A 23,614-nucleotide genomic window follows, 5' to 3' on the forward strand; every position below is an offset into this window, starting at 1 on the left:
TATGATGGGGAAACCTACTCCAGCAAGAAGAATCATACGATCATAAATTTATAATTAAAAAGGACCCATGAGGTCATGGAACTGGAAGGGACCACCCTTCCTCATTTTACAAATGAGGAAACTGAGGTTCATGGAAGTTAAGTGACTTGTGGTAGAGTCAGGATTTGAAACCAGGTCTCCCTTTTATTTTTCTTCCTTGAAATGCTTTCCTCTAATTCCCAGCCCTCCCCATCATGGACCTCCTCCCTCCCCATAGAACCCCACTAATATCTGCCCCACCCTTGGACCCTAGGCTGCTCTCCCCTTAGGGCCCATTCAGGGCTGCCCTTACAGATGACATCATCTCCAAACTGGTGCTGGGCAATGTGTTGGAAGAGAGTCGTTAGTACAGGAAGCAGGGCCACAGTGGTGTAAGTGAGGTTCTGGCCAACCCCCTTGACTTGGGTCCGGGCCTGGGACACCTTGCCCAAGCGCAGGTTCTCCACCATCTTCTCAATGTCTTCTGAAGCGCTCTCAAAGAATGACCGGAGACCAGCCTTCACGATCTCGGGGCCTGACTTCATCACGGTCCTAGGAGAAAAAGGAAAGGGCTCAATGGTTTGAGGACCAGAGTTGAGGCCTTTGAGTCCAACCCCCTCATTTTACAGATGAGGAAACAGAGGCAAATGGATGTTAAATGATTTGCTTAGGATTGAACTCAGGTGTTCCCCGACTCCAAATTCATCACTCTAACCACTGTCACCTAGTCACCTCAATCATTTAGTCTAACAGGTCTCAAAATGTGATCCAGACCCTTTCAGAGAAACTTCAAGAATAAAAATGTTCATACTAATATTAAGACATAATTTGCCTACTAAAATAATTCTCCCTTTGCCAAATACAAATCTATAGGAAGCTAAATTTTCTTCAAATGATATATTTGTAAAGCTATTTGCAAACCTTCACTAGATTTTATTTTTGTTTTCTTTTTGCAAGGCAATGGGGTTAAGTGGCTTGCTCAAAGTCACGCAGATAGGTAATTGTTAAGTGTCTGAGGCAGGATTTGAACTCAGGTCCTCCTGATTCCAGGGCTGGTGCTCTATCCACTGTCCTACCCAGCTGTCCTGCTATTTGCAAACCTTAAAGTGCTATTTAAAGGCTGCTTATTAGTATCATCATCATCATCATCATTTGTTTATTTAAATTAAATCAACATATTGAAACAGATTAGATGCAGAAGCAAATATAAGAATCCAGCTGTCTTCTATTAAGGGTAACTCTCTTGAAAGAGATTTGCAAAAAGATATAAAACAGTCCCATTCTTCTCACGAAATATTCTTTGTTTTTTTTTAATTAAAAAAACATGTTATTGATGTTATCATGTAATGGTTTTTATGGTTATTTTAAAATAAGTTAATAAAAGCATATTTTTAAAATGTATCTGTTTTAATTTCCAATGTGATAAACATCAGAAGGTATAAGCAACAAAAACCCCTCTGAGGGGTGGGTTTGTCCTCAATAATTCTGAAGAGCATAAAGGGGTCCTGAGTCCTAAAAGTTTGGAAACAGTTGCTCTGGTCTAACGTTTCCTTCCTGGAGATTAGTGAAGCAAAAGACACGCAAGGTGAGTGATTTGTTCAAGGTCACAAGGGTGGGGAAATAGCAGACCAGCCTCCTGACTTCAGATACTGTAGACCAGAGACCCACAATTTCACTCACCTGTACTAGCCCTGTTTTTGGAGAGGAGGACCAGGGGCTTGAGCTTTTTGTGTGAGAACAAGGGAGAATTTTTTCAAGGGAATTAGGAAGGATTGGAGAGGTCAGACTAGTTTTCTTTGGTCTTGGGATCCAGTTACATCATCTGCCTTGGGCAGTTGGAGGAGGCAGGATAGGGACTACCTTGTCTAGTCTTTGTCCTTCATTTTCAAAGAAGATCATGACATCAGGGAGGTGATGCCATGACAAACACATGATTTGGATTGGAGTGAGGGGGGAGACTTGTGCTAAATCACCAGCCTCACTTTCTCCTCCAGAGCCATCTGGGTCCAGTGGCCAGATATGATTCAGAACGACTGGAGATGGCCCTGGATGCGAGGCAATCAGGGTTAAGTGACTTGCCCAAGGTCACACAGCTAGTAAGAGTCAAATGTTTAAGGCTACATTGCAACTCCCATCCTCCTGACTTCAAGGCCAGTACTCTATCCACTGTGCTACCCAGTTGCTCTGATAGAATGATGGAGATCCAGGGGGCAAGATCAAGCTGGGGAGATCATGTTGACTTTGATCATCTCAGTTTCTATTCAGAACTGTAGTTGAGAGAACAAGTTAGATTTGGGGATGGTAGGGGCGGCTAGGTGGCGCAGTGGATAAAGTGCTGGTCCTGGAGTCAGGAGTAACTGAGTTCAAATCCAGCCTCAGACACTTAATAGTTACCTAGCTGCGTGGCCCTTGGAAAAACCTAAATATAAGGAGGGGGTTGGGGTGACAGGCTGACTTTACAGTCTCTGGCTCTGACTTTATTACAGTTGGTAGAGCAGCAGCAGGAGTCTCAGGGTCCCCAAAGAAGATTGAGGAATAATCAAGGAAAGGATGATATAAAAGACCTTGAGAGGTAGCTTAAGTTCCTTGTTCCTTACAGAATCTGAGAGTTAGAAAAGAAGGGCTATCTATACTCTCCCCCTTTTCTGATCTTCCCCATGCCCAATATACTTCTACTCATTCTCCTACTTGGTTCTGCTTGCTAGAGTCAACCAGAATGGACCTAATTTCTCCTCCCCTGGGCACACTTCAAATATGTCCAGGATGTTGCTAAATACAAGCTACATGTCAAGGATCTCATAGAGACCATTCCCGTCCAGATATAGTGACAGAGTGACCCCTAGCTCTAAGGTACTGGGATTTGAGATTCTCAGGTCATGACAGAACAGAGGGTTCCCAGCACCAGAGATTCTGAGGGGCAGTTTGGGACTGTCTTGTGTGAACTATGGCCCAGGACAGTTTCCTGGAGACTTTGGCAATCTCTATAAAGGGCTTCATCAAATATTGGTCACATCAAATTAATCTCATTTCCTTTTCTGATGGATAGATTAGGGGAATGCCAGAAATACAGCCTACCTAGATTTTTAAATTAAAAGAAGTTTTTTTTTATTTATTTAAGGCAATAGGGTTAAGCGGCTTGCCCAAGGCCACACAGCTAGGTCATTATTAAATGTCTGAGGCCGGATTTGAACCAGGTACTCCTGACTCCAGGGCTGGTGCTCTATCTGCTGTGCCACCTAGCTGTCCCTCCTACCTAGATTTTTAACAAAGCATTCAACAAAGTGTCTTGATGCTTTTTTTTTTTTTTTTTTTTTGGTAAAGGAGATACAGATATGAGCTAGATTTAAAACTGGTTGAATGAACATACTCGAAGAGTCATCATGATGATGCCCTACCTTGGAAGGAGGTCTCTAGTGGAGTGCTTGAGGGCTCTGTTCTACATTTCATTCATTGCTTCAATGATGCCATAGAAGGCATGATTATTGAATTTGCTGATGATATAAATCTAGGAAGGCTAGTTAATGGGTCTGCCAATTTAAAAGGACCTGGGCAAACTAGGAATAATTAGAGAGTCTGGAACTGGAGCTGGGTGGGGGGCAGTGAAAGCCATTTGCAAAATAAAGAAGCCCAGGTTAATCAAGTGACTCATCTAAGGTCATAAAGAGAGCAGGATTTGAACCCAAATACTTGGATTCTAAATCTAGTTCTATTTTTTTTCTTTTTGCTCAAGGTTACACAGCTAGGTTATAACTAAATGTCTGATTCCAAATTTGAACTCAGATCCTCCTGACTCCAGGGCTAGTGCTCTATCCACTCTGCCACCTAGCTCCTCACCAGTGCTCTTTTGATTGTTTGTTGTTGTTATGCCATTTTTAAGTTGTATCTGACTCTTTGTGAAATCATTTGGGGTTTTCTTGGCAAAGATATTGGAGTGATTAATCATTTCCTTCTAGGGGCGGCTAGGTGGCGCAGCGGATAAAGCACCAGCCCTGGAGTCAGGAGTACCTGAGTTCAAGTCTGACCTCAGACACTTAATAATGACCTAGTTGTGTGGCCTTGGGCAAGCCACTTAACCCCGTTGCCTTGCAAAAACCTAAAAAAAATCATTTCCTTCTCCAGCTCATTTTACAGATATGGAAACCGAGGCAAACAAGGTGAAGTGACATGGCCAGGATTACACAACTAGAAGTTTTCCATTTACTTCTCCAGCTCATTTTACAGATGAGGAAACTGAAGGTTTAGTGACTTGCTCAGGGTTAGCAAATGTCTGAGGTTAGATTTGAATTGAAGGAGATGAGTCTTCCTAACTCTAAGGTCAGTTCTCTATCCACACGGCACCTCCTAACTGCCCTCGACTCTTTTGCCCTTGTTCTTTTGGCTGCACTGCATCACAATTTCCATGAAAAGATCCTCAGGTCTGAGCAGACTGCTGGTTTAGGAGGAAACAGCGATCAGGAAAGCTAACAAGATCTGAAGCCCTGAGAGAGGACTCATGTCCGAAACAGAGGAAGCAGTGGTCCCATGGGTCTTGGCCCTGGCCAGACTGCATCTGGAGGATGACACACAATCCATTTTGGCTGATGCATTTGAGCAAAAATTTTTCCATGTTTTGGAAGGAGTTCAGAGGACAGCGGCCAGGATGTTGGAAGAAATCTCAGCCTTACCATATAAGGATTGGTTGAAGGAATTTGGGATGTTTGGCCTGAAGTAAGAAAGCCTTGGATAAGATATGTGTGTGTGTGTGTGTGTGTGTGTGTGTGTGTGTGTGTGTGTGTACACATTAACCATCTTTAAGTATTTGAAGGCCTATGACATATACACAAGAGGAGGAGAACGATCCTGTAAGACCCAAGGGGGTACATCAGGAACAAATGGTGGCAGCTTTAAAGAACCAGATTTAGGACAGGCTGCCCAGGCTTCTCCTCACCATAAAGTCTTAGCAGAGGCTGGATGATGACTTTTCTAGGATTTGATAGAGGGGCTCCCTAGTCAGCTTGAACCAGATCCCTCTGAGGAACTTTCCTCAGGATGGATGATGGGTAGAAAGGTTGACAGAGGGGTGGAAGGACAGAAGCAGCTGGGGTGGCTCGAGGTGTTTCTTTGAGAGGGCCCTCAGTGGATCAGGGTGGGGAGGCCTGGGGGGGGTAGGTTAGGGTAATGAGTTCTCACCTGGCATCTAGGGACCGGGCAAGGATGTGTAGGCAGTTGACCACAGCTGGAGCGTCAGTCCCTGGAGGGGAAAGGAAAGAGGATGGAACAAAGAATGGGGAGACTGTGGTTCTCTTGGAGATCACAACAAAGACACCCATACATGCCTCCCCAGTCCTCCCTTCCCAAGGGAATATGGGTACCCTCTGGGGGGGGCAAGGGTGAGAGGATGAGAGGAATTTGGTGGAGGATCATGGAGGGGAGGATTATGATGGGGGAGGGAGGCATTGAAGGGAAGAATTCTTACCAAAGAGAGAGACTCGGTGCCGGACCAGAGCGGCGAGTTTACAGAACAGGCTGGAGAGAAGTATAGAGGGAAATAGGAGACAAAGGAATGAAGGGACAGGGAATGAGGGGATATGGGAGTGAGAAGAGGGAAGAGAAGAGGGAAACAGGGATGGAAAGTCAGGAAGAAACGGAAGATTAGGATGAAAACATTTGGAGAAGGGGAAGAAAAGGACAGAGAGTAAAGGATGAGATAGAAGGGATGAAAGGCAGAAGGAAGAAAGAAGACATGTGGTATGGGGAGAGGGGAAAGGGGAGCATGGAAGGAGGGGCAAAGAAAGGTAATAGATTGGAGATGAGAGAGATATCCAGCAGAGAAATCAAAGGAACAAGGGAATGAAGGGACAAGGAGTAGTGGTACCATGAAAGGAAGGAGGCATGGAGGGATAGAGAGAACAAGGAGACAGGAGACAAGGTGGAAGGATGGAGGGACAGAGGGTAAGAAAGATGGGAGTGAAAGTGACAGAGGAAGAGAGGATGATATTAGGTAAGAGGGTTACGATGGGGACAAAGGCAGAGAAGGATAGGAAATGATGGGTTAGAAGGATAAGAAAGGGAAGGAGGGACAGAAGGGTGTGGAAAGAAGCAGGTGAAAAGGCATGAAGGGATGAGTTAACCCCTACTACTCAGGACAGAGAGAATTGGTCCCTTAAAGACTGAGGGGTTGATCCCTCACAGAGCCCCAGCAGGGTTAGATGGGTCTTGTTGCCCCTTAGGAATCCCCCAAACCAGAGGGTAGAGAGGAAGTCAGGGCATCCTGGAATGCAGGAGATGGGGTGTGGGATGAGGATTCTTCTGGAGTGGGGGCAAGAGACTGGGAGGTAGCCAGGCTTAAGGATCAGTCTTATAGGGCACATACCTGGTGATCATCTCCTTTTCTTTATTAGAGGCATGGCCCCCACTGCCTAGGACCTTGGCTGGTGTGGACAGAAAGTAGAGGCAGTGATTGTTGAAATATTGGTTGATGAGAGGCAACAGGATCTGGTGGGGATGAGGGGAGAGACGAGTGAGACAGAGGGAGTCTGGACAAAACCCAAGATCTAACCCCAATTCTCATCCCTTTCCTTAATCCTGGGAATCCCTGGCCACCTACCTTGGCAAAGAACTTGATCTCTTGCTCATGAGGAGACTTCTCTACCCGTCCACTGCTCACCACAGCCTCTATTGGGGTGGGGGGTAGGAGGTGGGAAAGGGGAGAGTAATTAGAAGGTCTGACAGAATTTTCTGGGAAGATCCTTGGGAGGACAGTGTTCTCTGAGAAGGTTCTAGAGGCCAGTTGCTCCTTTGTGTGTGGCACGGGAGGCATGGGGTAGATAACTTTGTCAAAAGTAAATTGTAGGGATGGCTGGGTGGCACAGTGGATAGAGCACTGGTCCTGGAGTCAGGAGTACCTGGGTTCAAATCTGGCCTCAGACACTTAATAATTAATTGCCTAGCTGTGTGGCCTTGGGCAAGCCACTTAACACCATTGCCTTGTTAAAAAAAAAAGTAAATTGTAAGTCAGGGCTCACCTAGGTGGGCAATGAACTCCTGTGAGATGTCCATCCATCGGAGAAGCTGCTGAAGGAAACCAAATGCAAATCTCTTCTCAATGGAAGACGTGTCCAGTTCCATGTCCTTCAAACCCCTGGGAGAGCAGAGCAGGGCAAAGGTTAGTGAAGGTCCCCCCAGCCTCCCCTTTCCTCTCCTCTCCCTGGGCTGGCCACTCAGCCCCACCCATCCACTCTGAGTAGGTACCGTGTCACTGCATAGCCATTCATCTGGAGAAATTTGAGTAATTCCTGAGCCTTCTCTCGGTCTCGAGCCTTCTCCTTGGCCGTCAGTGTGTCATAGGGGACCAGGAGGGGATGGGTACCTCCACCTGTGGGGTAATGGTGCTCAGGCGGGAGAGATGGAGCAGAAAGGGCTGGGACAAGGACTCAAAGCTGGGTGATCCGATCACCAGAGCAGGGGGGAAGAGGATTAGGGATCCCCAGAAGTGGAGGATCTAGGGTAATATGGGGGTCCTGAGAATGAGGACCATTCAATGTAGGGGTCCCCAGAAGTGGAAGATCTCAGAGAGTATAAGGGTCTCCAGGATTGGGCATTCTCAAAGCTGGAGGATCTGGAGATTCCAAGAATAGGGACCTCCCTAAGGGATAGTTGGGAGAAGGGGCCCCAAGATTGAGTCTCACCCTTGGCTTCTAATTCCTGCTTTTTCTTCCTCCCCCATGTATTATGGTAATTCTCAGCAAGTTGTTCAGCCATGGCCTGGAGGGAGGTGGCATGAGAAGCGTCAGGCTCAGAAACTCTCCAGTCAGGTCTTGGCTTGGTAGGTTCAGGTCTAATGTCACCTTGCCTCCCCTCCCTTTCTCCCCCTTCCCCTCTCCACTCCAGGACAAAGTCCTACTAATAACAAAACTCCTGTCTCCAGTTCCAGGCTCCACAACTATTCTTCAGATTCAGCGACCAAAGGGTGGATGTTCTCAGGGGGTACAGCCAGAGCAATGAGGGGAGTGGGTGTGGGAGGAACTGATCAAGGGGGGGGTGCTGTCAGAAGTCAGGAGCATTGGAAACAGACTCAGGGTATCTCACCTGCAGTTCCCGGGACAGGGTGACACAACTAAGGTCTGGAGGCTGGGGATTATAACCATCTCTCGGGTCATAGGTGGCCTGAAAATACAAGTGAGGGTATACTCAGGATCAGGGAAGGGTGAGTCTGTGATCCCCTGGGTTCCCCCATTTCCAGCACCTTCTCAGCCCAACTCCCTACTCCTCTTACCGGGGCATTCTGAGAGATCTTGCGGGTCTTGGTTTTCTTCTCTCCCTTCTCTTCCTCACCCTCACGGGCTTTTTCCACAGTCCACTCCCAGGCGATCATGGCCTTCAGTGACTCCTTGATAGGCCACCGGTAAATCTCCTTGTCCTGTTTTGGAGTTGAGGTTAAGAAGGAGGAAGGCATGGGATCAAGGGATTAGGACAGGGACTGCCTTGTGGTGGGCAGAGGGAGACTCATGAGCACAAGGCCTCAGGATAAGAAACCAAGGTTAGTTGGGTTTTTCAACTAGAAATAAGAAAAAGCTAAGTGCAGGAGCCAACAGAGGAGCTCAGAGAGTCCAGACCCAACTTCCTGACTATTCCAACTAAGCCTTGGGAGGTTAAGTGTGAGTCTCCCTTAACCACTATTTGTAAGTCAACATTGGGGTAGAACATTGAATTTATAGCTAGAAGACCTGGACCTTCACTTCCCTAGGTTTTAGTTTTCTCCTCTTTAAAAGGAGATAGGGATGAGGTGGGTAGACTCTTCCAGCTCTTAATCTATGATCTTCTGATACCCCCCCCCCATCTGTTATCATTACCCTCCCTTCTGCAGCCCTATTCTTGGAAGTAGTCTAGGGACCTGGAAACCAAATAAAATCTGAGACATGCTAATCCTAGATCAGAGGAGGCCTGGATCAGAGACTGCAGGTGTCTAGAGCTAGAAAGAGAAAAAGTAGTTTCTGGGGTGCCTGGGACAGGACAAATGGAAAATTTCAAGAGTCAGTCTCTGGAACCAAGGAGTGTTACAAGGGCAAGCAACCAAGGAAATGTCCCCTTATAGGATTGGGGGTCTGAGTTCATGCTTGGTGTTCCTGGCTAGGGGTGGTGGTCTGAATATCAGAGTTGGAATGGCATCATTAAGAGGGTGAACACATCAAAGTTGGCATCTGGGGTCCAAGATTAGGGTATCAGGGCCTACTTTGGGGGTGGGAAGTTGGGTACCTTTTCCGAGAAGGTCTTGTAGGGCCTAAGCATGTGGTGAGTCTTCAACTCCTCGTCGATGTTCTCCCCAAATGACCAATTGTTCTGAATCTGTAGAAGAACAAATGTCAGTCCCATACCCTGTCCACTGGGAGACCAGAACCCCGAGGAGGGAGCCTGTTGGAGGGACAAGGTTGCTTGGCTGAACATCCCATTCCTTCCCTTGCACATTCCTTCCCCTGTGTTGGGGTCCTGGGGAGAGGGAGGTAGGGAAGAGTCCTAGGAAGGAGTCCTTGAAAATTAGATTGGGGGTTCCCAGGAAGGGTTTGTAGGGTTACCAAGGAACACTGAGGGAATGTGGAGGAAATTCTGAGAAAGTCTATGTGGGAGGGTGGAAGAGCATCTAGGTTCTTCTGGGGCCTGGAGAAAACCTGTTGCCATCACCTTGTCAAATGCCCACTTCTCATGTGTATATTCTGCAAATTTGTTGATGAAGGAGTCGAGTTTCTCAGGAATGATCACGCTGAAGGGTGGAAATAGAAGGAGGGATTTGGCATCTGGGATGCCCAAGTCACAGCCCCTGTTTTTCTTCCCTTGAACTCCCAGCCCAAGGCCTCCCCTCCTCCTCTCACGTCTGAGAGGGGCTCACTTGAGTGTCTCCACGGGTCGGGGGTCAAAGTTGCCCTCAGCATCCACACTGGCCTTTTTCTCCGCCTTGGAGGAGTAGGAGGCATCCACATAGTCTGGGGGCAAAGCACCCGCAATGGCGCAGAGACAAGGCATGGCTATGCGGTAGAGTTCCTGGTCATATTTCTGTGGGAGTCCAAGGAGTCACTGTGAGACCAGAAGCTCAGATCTGCCCAATATCCCCCCAATATCCTTCCTATATCCAGGATCCCCGAGTCCTCAGCCCAATCAGGGGATCCCACACCCAGAAGCCCAGAGCACCAACCTCCCAGTATCCTTCTCTTCCCTAACCCCACCTCCTAACTTTGGAACCTCACTGATACTGAGTCCCTGAGAAGATAGCAAACAAGAAGCTAACAGCCAACACCTTGGGGATGCCAAGCCCTTAGGACCCAGCAGGTTCAAATCCCCACCCCCCCCACAGCCTTGAAGATACCATTCTCTAAATGTTCAAATTTCCAAGACAGTTCAAATAAATACTCCCTCTTTTCTGCCTTTATTCTTGAACCCCAAATCTAGGGAGGCTGAACCCCTAAATGCTCCCAACATACACCCCAATTTCTCAAACCTATTGGATACCTTGCACCTCTACAGTACAGGGACCTCATCTTCCTCCATGCTCCCAGCCTACTGAACTCTAGGAACCTTGTTGGCTATCTTTCTGGATCCTCACTGCTTCTTCCTCCCTGCCACCATTTTACTTTCAGTTTTCTTGGCTCTCTCTTGATTTCCCCACAGCTCAGGGTTGTCACTCCCAGCCCACTGGCTTCCCCCACCATGCCCCCACATCTTGGAGTACCTGTCATTCCACTGACTTTCCCCTCTTCATGCCCCCACATCTTGGAGTACCTGCCACTCTACTGATTTTCTCCTCACCATGTCTCCACATCTTGGGGTCTGTCATTCCACTGGTTTCCTCCTTACCATGTCCCCATATCTTAGGGTCCCTACCATTTCACTGATATCTTCCTCACCATGCCCCTACATCTTAGGATCCCTGCCATTCCACTTATCGCTTCCCAGCCTACTGGCCTTTGGATGCCCTCAGATGCCTTTTTAGCTCAGACCCACACCCGCTTCTGGTCCACTGGTCTCCCCTACCTTGTGGGACAATGAGTCAAAGATGCCCCAGAAGAGCTTGCGAGACAGATGCAGCTCCTCTTCAGAGGTGACCCCATAGTTGGCCCAGCCCGTGGGGAGGCAGTAATATTTCCAACAGCGCTCATAATGATTGGTCAGGAGCTAAGGAGGAAGGAAAGAAGGAAGGAGGAAGAAAAAAGAAAGGAAATAAGCATTTATTTAGGACTTACTTTGTAACAGACCCAAGTATTTTACAAGTATTTTTTCATTTGATCCTCTCAACAACAAATCAGAAATTGTTATTATCCTCATTTTACAGGTGAGGAAATTGAGGCAGACAGAAGTGGTGTGACTTCAGTAAGGATCTGAGGTCACATTTGAACCCAGACCTTCCTGACTCCAGGTCCCACATTCCATGAATGGTGGCACCCCCTAGTGACCTCCCTGGCACAGCATGGACACCAGAGGCTGGGCCGAGGTGAGGGAGCTGGCTTAAGTGATGGTTGCCTCAAAATCTCCCTCTGCTACTCCCTAAGGCCCACCAATCTATCCGGATGATGATGGACATGTTTATCTGCAGCCATGTCCTCTCCCCCAGGGGAAGGTAAGCTCCTTTTTTTGTCTTAGGGTGCCCAGGGTCTGGTATAGATTAGTTGCTTAATAAATAAATGTTTGTAGATGGACTTAATATGATTGAGGGGAGTTAGAATTTGAATAGCAGGACCCTCAAATTAGTCATTGATGGAAAGTGGTCTCCAGTGGAGGACCTCAGGGATCTGTGTTTGACATTGTGCTCTTTTTTTTTTTAATTGGTGATTTAGATGAAGTAACAAATGGCATGTTTTATCAGTTTTGCAGATGGCATATTGGATAAGGGAGAGCTCAGACTGGAAGACAAAGTCACTGGAAGACAAAACACCTTGACAATCTAGAAAAAGGGGCTGAATCAAGTAAGGCAAAAATCACCTTCACAAGCAGAGATGGTCATGAAAATGAGCATTTTCACTGAGGAAAGAGGAGTAGAGACAAAGATCTGGACATTTAGTGGGTAAAGTTCAGACTTCTTTGCCTGGCATTCAAAGCCTGCTATAAAAAGGTTCCAGTCTGACTCTTCCCTACATTCATATTACTTCCTTCCATGCAGAGGAGCTCAGGAGCATAGATTTGCAGCTACAGCCCAATGCTGCCTTGATTTTACAGATAAGGACACTGAGATCCACAGAGGTTTTATCACTTACCCAGGGGCAATTGAGAATATTGGAGGTAGAATTTGAACCTGGATCTTCCTGATGTCAGACCCTATCCATTACATTATATCCACTTCCCTTCATTCATTTTGACTCTGCCTCCTAACACACTGAAAATGTTCTATGATCTGCTTACTTTCATACATTTGCTTACGGTATCTTTTACTCGGAACACCCTCCCTCCCCCTACTGAATTGCTTTCTATTAAAATTATTTTTACTTGACTATCCATATCTGCTACATGGACTCTGTTTTCTTTTTCTTTTTTTTCCAAAAGGGATGGGGAGGTAAAAGGGGACAAGAAAAATATACTTTTAAGTAAAAATTTTTAAATTTAATTTTAAAATGAAACAAAAAAAGCTCAATTCAAATCCCTCTTTTTTCCCTGCCCCAATGATCTTTCCCATCTGCATTGTATCACAGCTATCTGTGGCTGAGATTAGACTCCTTGAGGATAATATCTTATCCAAACTTCATATCTCCCCCAGAGCTTAGTACAGGTTTGGCAATCGTTCATCTCTATATTTGGAAATGGAATTTGATTAATGAAGATGTTCATTTAAGAATTGAAGAATTCAGAATATTGATTGGTAAGAGGTAACATGTCATGCAAGGCTGGATTTGTAATCAGAAAGGTCTGGGTGCAATTCCTCTTTCTGACACACTAAGATTACAGGTTGCAGAGAGGATGGCAATGTCTACTGGCAGAGGGTATTTCCTCACCTAGGAGCTCCCTTAGACTAGTGAAATCAAAGGTCCTCTCCCTATCCCTATATCAATTTGGAATACAAGGGAACACGTTTCCCTTCCCCTCATTCCCCAACTCAAGCACCTTGAGAGGCATCTTGGCAAACTCGTTGAGGATGGGCACATCGAATACCAGACGACGCAGAAGATGCTGAAGCATGGATGGGCGGATGTACCTGGGGTCAGGAACAAGGGGTTGTTGATATAAATAAGAGCACTAATAATAGAAATGGTTATCTTTGAGGAGAAGTAATGTGGTCAAAAGAGAACTAGCTTTAGAGTTCATAGTCAAGCTATCATCTCTAATCCAAATAGATTGTATGACTCTGGGGAAGTCATTGACCCAGGCATTGCTGCACATGGAGAGGCTGTTTCAAATTGCTAGACTTCCCAAGCAATGAGGAGGGAAGGGAGGGGGAAAGGGAAAGACAGTAGAACTCAAAATATTAATAAAGAATGTTAAGGGGGCAGTTAGGTGGATAGAGCACTGGCCCTGGAGTCAGGAGGACCTGAGTTCAAATCTGCCCTCAGACATGTAATAATTACCTAGCTGTGTGACCTTGGGCAAGTCACTTAACCCCAATGCCTTGCAAAAAAATAAGGTTAAAAATTGTTCTTGCATATAATTAAGAAAAACTAAATTTTATTTTTAAAATGAAACATTTTATAAAAAAAAAATAAAGACCCAGGTTGGGGTGGGGATTGATCTGCCTTGGGAAAGGGAGCTTCCTCACTCTTCATTCACTATACCAAAGAAATAACTGTTTCTGTTTAAATAATGATGATGATGATGATGGTAGTTTTCTCCATTAAGCTTCATATTAATCCATGAGGTAGGAATTTAGAGTAATAAGAATATAATGATGATGATGATAATTAAAATTAATGTAGAGCTTATTATGTACCAGGCCATTTGTGATTTCATCAGTGTGAGGATGTCTCTCCACTGATTAGGTCCTATAACCTACAGTCTCAGAAATAGGCATTAAAGGTATTATTATCTCCATTTTACAGATGGAGAAACTGAGTCTCAGAGAGGTTAAATGATTTGCTCAAAGTCACACAGCAGAGGGGGGAAGTTTAAACAGAGGTCTTCCTGGCTCCATCTCAAGACCTCACTCTGACAGCTTCCCATCACCAACTCTCTGGCTGGTGCTGGGATCCCAGGACGCAACTCCCTTGCCTCCTCCCTAGGAGCTCTGGCCCTTCATCTTCTCCTTCCTCTCTCACCCATATTCACAGTCTCTTCAGTAGAATGCACCCCCCTGCACAAACCTGCAGAGAGACATCAGACAGTCCTCAATGACATCTCTCTGGGCCTTGGTGAGAGAGCGTCCTCTGGATAGGCGGTACACAGTGTGAAGCATGGAGTCCACCATGATGGCACGGTGCTCTGTGCCCGCGAACAATGGGGCACACTTGGTGATGAGAGGAAGGACGGCTGTGCATAGGTAGCGATTCAAGGCCAGGGCCATCTCTGTGGTGCTGAATGCCACCTGCAGGACATCAAAGGGTTACAGGTCAGAGGGACATGGATCTACAAATGGGAAGGATCACTTCATTTTAAAAAGATGAGGACACTGAGGGATTCAAATGCAGATCCTGTCACCCCATAGCCAACCCTCTTTCCATTGATATTTACGGGACCTTCCCTATTCCTCGTTGGCCCAGGGATGTTATAATATAATGGGGGATCTTTGGGGGCTACTATACAGGGAAGTTCTGTTGGGGGCCAGTGTCAGAGGACTGATGGGAGCATGGTTTCCACCTTTTGGTGGCACAGAATGAGGTGAACTTGGTCAGGTGTGATCAACATATTGAGTGGTTTTTCTTGGGTATTGAGAGAAGGACAAATGACAGTAATGTGGGAAGGGGGAGGAAGGTATCAATAAAATAATTTTTTAATGTTAAAGTTTGATCACAAAGAAATGGGAAAATGAACCTCCTTCCACTCTTTGCAAAGGTGTGGGGGACTATGGGTAGTGAATATTTCATACATTGTCTGATCTGGTCAGTGTGTTACTGAACTATTTTCTTTCTTTAAAAATTTTTTTATTAAGGGGGAATCTCTCTAGAAGGAGGAAGAAGGAAGGTTATAATGAGAAATGAAAATGATATAAAAATGTCAAATATTAAAAAAAAAGAAATGATATATAGGCATAGAGCAGAAGGCTCCATGGGGCTGGTTATAGTGATGGTATTGTCATGGTGAAGGTGTCACATGGGGGATTTACCAGGGGAGTTTGGGGGAGCTGTTTTGTAAGGGAATGGTATATGTAGGCATTATATGTGGGGTATTCTACTGGGCTCTTGTTTGGGGGGATTATATGGGGTGTTCTATGGGAGGCATTCTTTAAAGGGGCATCAGGGGAATCTGAGAGAGGTGTGAAGTGGGGATCACTCACTGTGTCTAGGGAAGCAGCTGCTCGCATATCGGGTAAGAAGCCCACATCAAGTACATGTAGTAGGAAGTCCTGGCTCTCGATGCCATAGACACGGTCCAGGAAGAGGACCATGGGGGCCTTGTGGTCAGGAACAAAGGAGGCTGACATCCGAGGCTGCACCAGGGCCCCTTCTGGTAGGGGCACCCAGGAAGGGCATTGTTAGACTCTATCCAATTCCACTGCCCCCCCAAGTCCCTGATTCCCTAGAGGACTTTCTTTGAAGGAAACCCCGCCCCCTTTCTGTACCATCCCTCAGCCCTGTACCTTTCCCCAGGGTGGGGATCTGAAGGGGCAGGCTAATAATGCCCACGAGGTCATCCAGGGGCACCAGGGAACGCAGGATAGCCCGGATCCTCAGAGCCTCTCCCTTCCCAGCCTGGATCAACTATGATGGAGAAGGGAACAGAGTGGGCAGACCATGATCCTCCCCTCCAGCCACATTGCTGGAAGCCCTGCCCAGACCTCTTGGCCCAGACCCTCACATGTGTCTCGGGAGCACAGCGTCCCAGCAGATCTATCAGAGCTGAGTAGAACGACATGATGGCATTTCCTAGATGCACCCGGTTTTCTTCAGGTGCCTCCTCACCCCCATGGCTGAGGGAAGAAAGTCAGTCAGTCAGTAAACATTTATTGTGTTCCATTATGTCCCAAACACTGTGCTATGTGTTTCCCAAATATTATCTCATGGGGTCCTCACAACCACCCTGAAAGGAAGGTGTTATCAATCCATTTTACAGATAAGTAAACTGAGGCAGACAGTGGTTAAGTGATTTGCCCAGGGTCACATAGCTAGTAATTTTCTAATGCCGGATTTGAACTCAGATGTTCCTTACTCTAGACTCAGAGCTCTATTTACTGCCTATATATAGCAAGAAAAAAGAGAGCCTGCCCTCAAGGAGCTCACCATCTAATGGTGAGATAGCCTGTAAATATCCAGGTCCATACAAGATGCATACAGAAATAAATGGGAGGTAATCTTGGAGAGGAAGGCAATAGCAATGGGGAATGGACCAGGAAAGGACTCCTGAGGAAGGTGAGAAATTAGAAGTGAAGCCAAGATGGGGCAGAAAGCAGAAACTTGCAGAAGTGATGCAAATAGAAAGCTGCTCTTGGAGACAGAAAACTTGAGTTCAAATCCTGTTTCAGATGTTCTTTACCTAAGGGACCCTGGGCAAGTCATTTAACCTGTTTGCCTCAGTTTCTCCATCTACAAAATAGGAATAATAATAAAACCTTCCTCCAAGGGTTATTGTGAAAATAAAATCACTTGCAATCCTGAAAGCATTGAATAAATGCTAGCAATTAAAAGATTAATTGATGCTCTCTAAGTGAGCCCCTCATGACTGAGGACCTCTGAGGAGGATTGGATGACTAGAACAGGGATTCTTAATCTGGGGGTTCTCTGAACTATATTATTATTTTTTTAGGATTTTTGCAAGGCAAATGAGGTTAAGTGACTTGCCCAAGGCCACACAGCTAGGTAATTATTAAGTGTCTGAGACCGGATTTGAACTCAGGTCTTCCTGATTCCAGGGCTGGTGCTTTATCCAATGTACCACCTAGCTGCCCCTGAAATTTATTATTTTTTTTAAAACATATTTTGATAACCAAATTCAATAGAATTGTTTTTTTTTCTGTAATTCTGTATTTTATTTTCTGAGAAGAGGCCTGAGTCTGAGCAGATTCTCAAGGGAGTCCAGGATACAGAAAAGGTTAAAAACCTCTGAATTGCAAGAATGGGGGTTGGGGGAGGGCGGTACTGACAATTCTGAGATTCTGGGGCTACTCACTGTTCCCGTCTCCGGTCCTTCCGGACGCCTGGGCCATCTCGAGCAGGATCCTCGGAGATCCGAATGGCCTCCTCCATGGCAGCCAGCAGCCCCGAGCCTCCCTCTCCCCTTAGGGCTGGACCAAAACACTCAGGGCGACGGATGAGCAGACGCACCACGACATTGGCATTCTCCTCCACACTCTCTCCTGTGAAAATTGAATAGGCAGGAGGGGTAAGAGAGTTCAAGCCTCAAAGGTCAGTCAGCTGCCCTCCCACCATCACCATCTGATGCAGACACATCCCCTTCCTAGTCATCTTCTTCCCTTCCTCCATGGATCCTGCCTGGATTATTGTTCCTTTACTTCCTGCATTCTTACCATTAACAAACACTGCAAATCTGAGGAAGTCAAGATAGCGCTCCCCACCACAAGGGTTCCATCCAATATCAGGGTAGCCCTTGGCCAGCAACATTGGGCAGCTCTGAAGGCCACAGCCAGCCAGGTACGAAACTACCTGAATGGGAAGGGGGAGAAGGATGGGGTCATCCAGGCCTCCCCTTCCCCCCCATCACATTCACAGCAGGACTCTCATGGGATCATCAGATTTAGACGTGCAAGTGGTTGTGAGTCCCACTTTTTTTATGGTCTTCCTGTGTACAGTTGTATTTCTCCAAGACTAGAAGCCCTTCCCCTCAGACCAGTGGCCTTCAGAAGACAGTGTTCAATCTCCCCTTTGGGTGGAGGACTGACTCTCTAAGGGGGTCATATTACCCATTAGGTTACAGAGTAAGAGTTGGGCTGGGAGAGGGTACTCAGAGGACATGACAGGTCCAAGGACTTCCCACCTTCTCCAGGTCCTGTTCCTGAAGAGCCAGGGCCAACTCATTGTTGTCTATGACGGAAGCTGCTGCCACATCTAGTGGTGTGGAGCCCTGCATGCCTGCACAGGGGAAGGAAGGATGATCAGAGGTAGGGAGGAACATGGAGAGCACCCTGGGCCCAGGCCTCACCCAGCAGGGAACTCACCCAGACCAATCCCGCTGTTCTCTAGCAGATAGCTGAGATGGTCAAACATGGACCTTTGGTTCTGGCGACTGATGCGACAGAAATAGCAAAGGAACCGACAGCAGCTGGTGACCATTTTGGGGAACCGGATTTCCTAAGGAAGGACAGGCCATCCAGGGCTGTGAGTGAGAGCCTTTTCCCCAGCTGGTCACAATTCTGAGAGTCTTCTTCCCCCAACCAGTATTTTTTTAAATTTTTATTTATTTAAGGCAATGGTGTTAAGAGTGACTTGCCCAATTATTAGGTGTCTGAGGCTGGATTTGAACTCAGGTCCTCCTGACTCCAAGGCCAGCGCTCTATCCATTTCGCCACCTAGCCACCCTTCCCCCAACCAGTCTTAAGGGAAGCGTTTCCCCCAACACCCCCAGGTTCTGATTATCTCCCTCTCCCTACCAATCTTTCCCCTGAAGCTCCAGCCTTTGGGTATCTTATTTTTCTATAATCCTAGCTGTGAAAGCCTCTTTTTTTCCTGTGACATCAGACTTCATTAGCCCTCTCTTCTCAGGTGTGTCCGTGTTGACTTACCTTAGACTCTCCCCCTCCTAACACATTGACCATGACTTCCATCACTGTTTCATGCATCCCTAGAGCCCTCATTAGATTTGGATGCTGGTAGAAAACCTTGTTGTTCATGATATTTCTGCAGAAAAAAAGGGGAAAGAAGATTATGGAATCCCCATATCCCTGATCCACTGACCAAAGTGGAGAGGAGGACATAGGAAGCCTGGACTGGGATTCTGGAGGGAGTATAGCAATGGAGTCAGAAGGACCTGAGTTCAAAATTAGTCTCAGAGACTTGACCCTGACTAGCTGTGTGACCCTGCGCAAGTCACCTAACTCCAACTGCCTCACAAAAAAACAGAAGAGAATAGATTTAAGGCAGAAGGGTCTTATGAGGTCATCTGGAGGCAGCCTAACAGCGAGGATAGAGAATCAGCCTCAGAGTCACACAGACCTGGATTCGAGTCTCACTATTATGACATGCTGTCTGTATGACCCTGGGTAAGTCACATAACATTTTGGTGATCAAGGCAATTCTCTCTATGTTGTAGAGTGCTGACAGGTTTAGGATGAGGAACAGAGGAGTTAATATTTAGAAATTGCCAACCTGCATTGATAGAAGGAATGTCTTCAGCTGGGAGTTCTCTAAGCCAAGGAATCCCAAGCTCTGATATCTCAGCCCCTCTCCCTAGCCTCAGGTCATCCATCCCAAGGACAGGGAGGAAAGAAAGAAGGGATGAGAGACCAGAGAGAACAGCAGCAGTGGGTCAGGTTGTGGGGGATGATGGGGAAGGAGGCCAATCAGCCCAAGACAAGAACCAAGGAGAGGAGGGTTACCCAATGCTCTGTATCATGAGATTCTCCTCCTGTGGACCCATCTGCACAATGAGCAGGGAACGGATCTGACACAGGCATTCCAATAGGCTCATGGTGTCGTCCACAGATGATGGGGAGATGGTGTAAGCTCTGGGGAGAGCCCGGAGCAGCTCCCCAACACCATCATACTGGCGGTGGAGGAGGCTGAACATAGCCCGCACCAACTCTGGGTTCTGGATAAAGTCTTCTTGTGCCCAGCATACCATTGTGTGAGAGACCAGCTCCTGCAAGGACTCTGAGGAGGCAGAGAAGGCAAGGGTGGGTGGGCATAGGGCAAAAGGTCACACTAAGCCACCATCCACCTCCCTGATTGAGACCAAGCTGGGTCTTCCCACTCCAAGGTTGACTCCAGGCTATCGTGGTCTCTCACTCCCTCTTCTCTCCTCCCACCCACTACTTTATCATTGCCTTCTGTTTCTGCCTTTCCAAGTCCCTGCCTTCTCTTTGCTCTCTCTTCTTTGTGTTTGCTCACTTGGTTGGGTCATGCCTCCCCTCCTCCTCACCAGGTTTCTTCTCTTCGGGAGCAGGGGTCTCTTCTGGCTCCTCTTCCTTCTTCTTCACCAATTTCACCTTTTCCAAGAAGCTCATCAGCCGGCCTCCCAAAGTGGTCTCTTCTTCTACCTCCTCTTCTTCCCCCTCCAAATGGATGCCTAATAGAGTAGAGGAAGTGTACAAGCCGACCTGCTTTTCGGGGGAGAGCAGCTGGGCTTTTCCAGGGGATGGGGAGTAAGGGAGTCTTAACGAAATGCAAAGAAACCAAGGGGCAGACAATTCCAGCTAGTACGAAGGCAAAAGGATGGGGGATGGAGTTGTAGTTGTGAGGAATCATGAACATATTAGTACAATTAAATAATATAATTCAAGGAATGATGCAGAATACGTAGTGGCTGGAATTTTTAAATGTACAAAGCTACATTTCCAGATCGAGAAATTTCTATTCATTAATAAATAATTACTAAACAGTACTATGGGTCAGGCACCATATTAAACATTGGGATTCCTCACCACAGTGAAGCAGCAGGTCCTGGTGAAAATCTAGCAGCTCCTGGCGAATTTCCTCTGGGACTGGACATTCCTCCTCATCTCCTCCACCTTTGAATTGCAGAAGCATATTGATCTGGAAAGGAAACTGGAGTCTGAGTGGTCAGGAGACAGAGTGGGGCAGATGGGGGTCCGATGTGGGAGAAGAAGGCAACAAGAAAGAATGGGCCATGGTGGTGGGTCAGTGGTCAGAGAACAAGAAATAGAAGACTGGGGTTCATAGGAATGAGTTGAGGTAGGTCAGACAGCAGAGATTGGGGTCAGAGAGCAAGGAGAGGAGGGTCAAGAGTTATAGGGGCTGCAGAGTTAAGATCAGAGAGCAGGGACTAGATGGAAGGTCAAAGGCCTCCCATTTGGGAGTCAGAGGTCAGAGAACAGGGGGAATCTAGAGAATTAGAGTGTGTGTACAGGTGGGCTAGAAAATTAGCATATGGTTTGGAATATTGTGAATGGAGGGCAAGGAGTTGAGGAGCAGGGGAGGGAACATCGGGGGTCAGAGAAAAGAAGGTCAGTGGTCAGGCAGCTGGGGTTGAAGAATCAGGGATCAGGGGTGTGGGAAGGAAGGGATAGGGGCCACAGTAGAGGGAGATAAAAGGTCAGGGGTCCTTCAGCTGGTACTAGATCATCAGGCACCTGCTCCTGGGGTGGAGAGCGGAACTCTCGGGTACGCCGGGCAGTCTCTGCTGCAGACATGGTGAAGGCCCGCATGAGCAGGCCATAGCGGCTACGCTGGTTGCCCTGTAGACGTTCAACATAGCGCTCCGAGAAGGCAATGAGAGCCTCCACGCGGTGCTGCAGCTCCTGGTCACAGAAGTATTCCAGCAGATGGCACATCTGGAGGCCAGAGAAAGTGTGGGTGGGTGGACAACCAGACCCCATGCATACCTAGCAGCAGCTGACCCACCTGGCCACAGCAGGCTGGAACAAGGTTGTACCCAGGTTCATCACTTGACCCACCTGTAACTTGACTGATTCTGGCAGTTTCATTTGGAGAAGTCCTTCCTCTACAGCCTCTTCTTCCTCTCCCTTCTCTTCCCCCTCCTCCTCCTCCTCCTCTTCCTCCTCCTCCTCTTTTTCTTCCTGCTCTTTTTCTTCCTCCTCTTCTTCATCCTCTTCCTTCTCCTCTTCATCCTCCTCTTCTTCCTCTTCTTCCTCCTCCTCTTCCTTGAAAACCTCAGGCTCAATCATCCTCAGGATTTGCTTAACATCCTCATCCCCAAAGACACCCATCACCTGCAGGACCAATTCCAGACCAGTCATTTTATTAGTGTGGAATTTGAGATTTCCACCACTGGAAGCCAAAGTCCCTCTCCTTTCTCATTTTATATTACTCGTGTTCCTCTCCATGTATCCTCTGCTTTTCCAGGCCTATCTTCTCTCTGTCTCCCACACAACCATGGTTTTTATGACTGATTCCCCTCTCCCATCCCTTTCCAGGGTTCCAGATACTGACTTCCTCCACTCAACTTCATCAGTTCCACAAATTATTCCCACGTGGTCCCCCAAAAGGCTGGGGGGGATAGGGAGACTGTATGTGATGGATGGGGTGAGTGACTGGAGGATGTTATGAGCAACTATGAGAAGGAGAGAGGGGATAATAGGTCAGGAGAGTGAGTGCTCACAGAAGAGAGTTGTCAGTGAAAGGTGTGTCTGATGGATGGAATGAATAACTTATAGATGGAGAAAATAGCCAACTGCAAGAGTGGATGACTGGCAGATGACATAAATGATTGATGGATAAAGTAAGTAATACATGGACAGAGTCAGAGGCTGTGAAATATGGAGGGATGAGGGATAAGATTAGTGATAGATGGATTGATAAGATTAGTGATAGATGAATGGAAAAATGGAATATATAGGGAGAGAGTGAATAATTCAGGGATTACCAGTAGGGTAGACACCAGTTTGAGGACCGGAACAAACTGGAACTCCACAGAGCCACCTACAGGATCACGGGCATGCTGGCCTCCATCTCGCACAGCCTCCCCTAGCATCCTTAGTGCTTTATCGCGGAGGATCTCCAGAGGAATGGAGGGGCTGAAGTGGGCAGAGGCCTCGGCGGAACCTGCATCCACCGGGGCTGCCACGAAGCAGGGGGGAGAGAAGTGGAGAGGTGGGCGCAGGGAAGTGGAGGCTCCCACACCAGGAAGCCCATGATGCCGTGGCCTCTCCTCCCCAGGTTCAACGGCAGGGCCCGGAGGGAAAAGTGTGATGGTGCTGGTCTCAGGGGTCAGCGGTACAATATATTCATTGAGCATGGAACGTCGGGAGCGGCAGGCGCTCTCCAGGTGAATACTGATGAGCAGGTCATAGTAGCCAGCTCTCAGTGGGCCAGGGAGATGGGCGTCCTCAATGGCATGAAGCAGCTGGGCCTGGTCTACATGGCTGCAGAGGGCGTGGGCTACCCGGTTGTTCCCTAGGGCACACACAGCCCTGTAGAGGCTCAGTGTATGGGAGTGGAAACGCTGCAAGGAGAGGCGTTCAGATAGCTCCAGGATGTCCATACATCTGTGGCCAGAAGAGAGGAATGAGAGGGGCGGGGATGAAGAGAGAGGCAGAAGGGGACAGGCAGGATTGAGAGAGAGAAGGATGGGAAAGGCAGGTGTGGTAGGAGGTGCTAGAAAGTACAGAGACTGAGAGAGGGGGAGACAGGGAAGGAAAGAGGAAGGGAGAGAGAGAGAGATATGGAGAAACAGTGAAGGACAAAAGGGAGGAATGGAGAGATGGAGGCAGTTAGGCAGAAAGTGAAAAATAACAGAGATAGAAACAGAGAATTAAAGGAAGAAAGAAAGATAGAAACAGAGAAAGGGAGAGATAGATAGATAGATAGATAGAGAGAGAGAGAGAGAGAGAGAGAGAGAGAGAGAGAGAGAGAGAGAGAGAAACAGACAGAGAATGCAAGAAGGAAGGATAAAGACAGAGGAA

General features: G+C 47.3%; 1 protein-coding gene across 4 annotated transcripts in view; it reads right to left on the bottom strand.

Annotated features, from left to right (window-relative positions):
- The window catches only part of RYR1 (ryanodine receptor 1), an 89,233-nt gene that overhangs the window by 33,854 nt on the left and 31,765 nt on the right, over window positions 1-23,614 (bottom strand). For all 4 annotated transcript variants that reach the window (XM_074219027.1, XM_074219025.1, XM_074219026.1 and 1 more), the window contains exons 34-63: window positions 22,576-23,197; window positions 21,647-21,922; window positions 21,323-21,523; window positions 20,654-20,765; window positions 20,152-20,298; window positions 19,610-19,883; window positions 18,797-18,911; window positions 18,233-18,365; window positions 18,052-18,146; window positions 17,585-17,720; window positions 17,227-17,413; window positions 15,919-16,030; window positions 15,701-15,821; window positions 15,398-15,567; window positions 14,268-14,488; window positions 13,078-13,168; window positions 11,020-11,160; window positions 9,881-10,044; window positions 9,676-9,754; window positions 9,253-9,342; window positions 8,273-8,416; window positions 8,086-8,163; window positions 7,686-7,761; window positions 7,249-7,372; window positions 7,023-7,138; window positions 6,605-6,672; window positions 6,371-6,492; window positions 5,474-5,523; window positions 5,188-5,248; window positions 332-570 (exon numbers count right to left, since the gene is read on the bottom strand). In XM_074219027.1, the coding sequence (XP_074075128.1) occupies window positions 332-570; window positions 5,188-5,248; window positions 5,474-5,523; window positions 6,371-6,492; window positions 6,605-6,672; window positions 7,023-7,138; window positions 7,249-7,372; window positions 7,686-7,761; window positions 8,086-8,163; window positions 8,273-8,416; window positions 9,253-9,342; window positions 9,676-9,754; window positions 9,881-10,044; window positions 11,020-11,160; window positions 13,078-13,168; window positions 14,268-14,488; window positions 15,398-15,567; window positions 15,701-15,821; window positions 15,919-16,030; window positions 17,227-17,413; window positions 17,585-17,720; window positions 18,052-18,146; window positions 18,233-18,365; window positions 18,797-18,911; window positions 19,610-19,883; window positions 20,152-20,298; window positions 20,654-20,765; window positions 21,323-21,523; window positions 21,647-21,922; window positions 22,576-23,197 (4,565 nt within the window). The remainder of the gene's footprint in view (window positions 1-331; window positions 571-5,187; window positions 5,249-5,473; window positions 5,524-6,370; window positions 6,493-6,604; window positions 6,673-7,022; window positions 7,139-7,248; window positions 7,373-7,685; window positions 7,762-8,085; window positions 8,164-8,272; window positions 8,417-9,252; window positions 9,343-9,675; window positions 9,755-9,880; window positions 10,045-11,019; window positions 11,161-13,077; window positions 13,169-14,267; window positions 14,489-15,397; window positions 15,568-15,700; window positions 15,822-15,918; window positions 16,031-17,226; window positions 17,414-17,584; window positions 17,721-18,051; window positions 18,147-18,232; window positions 18,366-18,796; window positions 18,912-19,609; window positions 19,884-20,151; window positions 20,299-20,653; window positions 20,766-21,322; window positions 21,524-21,646; window positions 21,923-22,575; window positions 23,198-23,614) is intronic.

This window comes from Macrotis lagotis, chromosome 1, assembly GCF_037893015.1.
Source record: "Macrotis lagotis isolate mMagLag1 chromosome 1, bilby.v1.9.chrom.fasta, whole genome shotgun sequence".
Taxonomy (NCBI): Eukaryota; Metazoa; Chordata; class Mammalia; order Peramelemorphia; family Peramelidae; genus Macrotis; species Macrotis lagotis.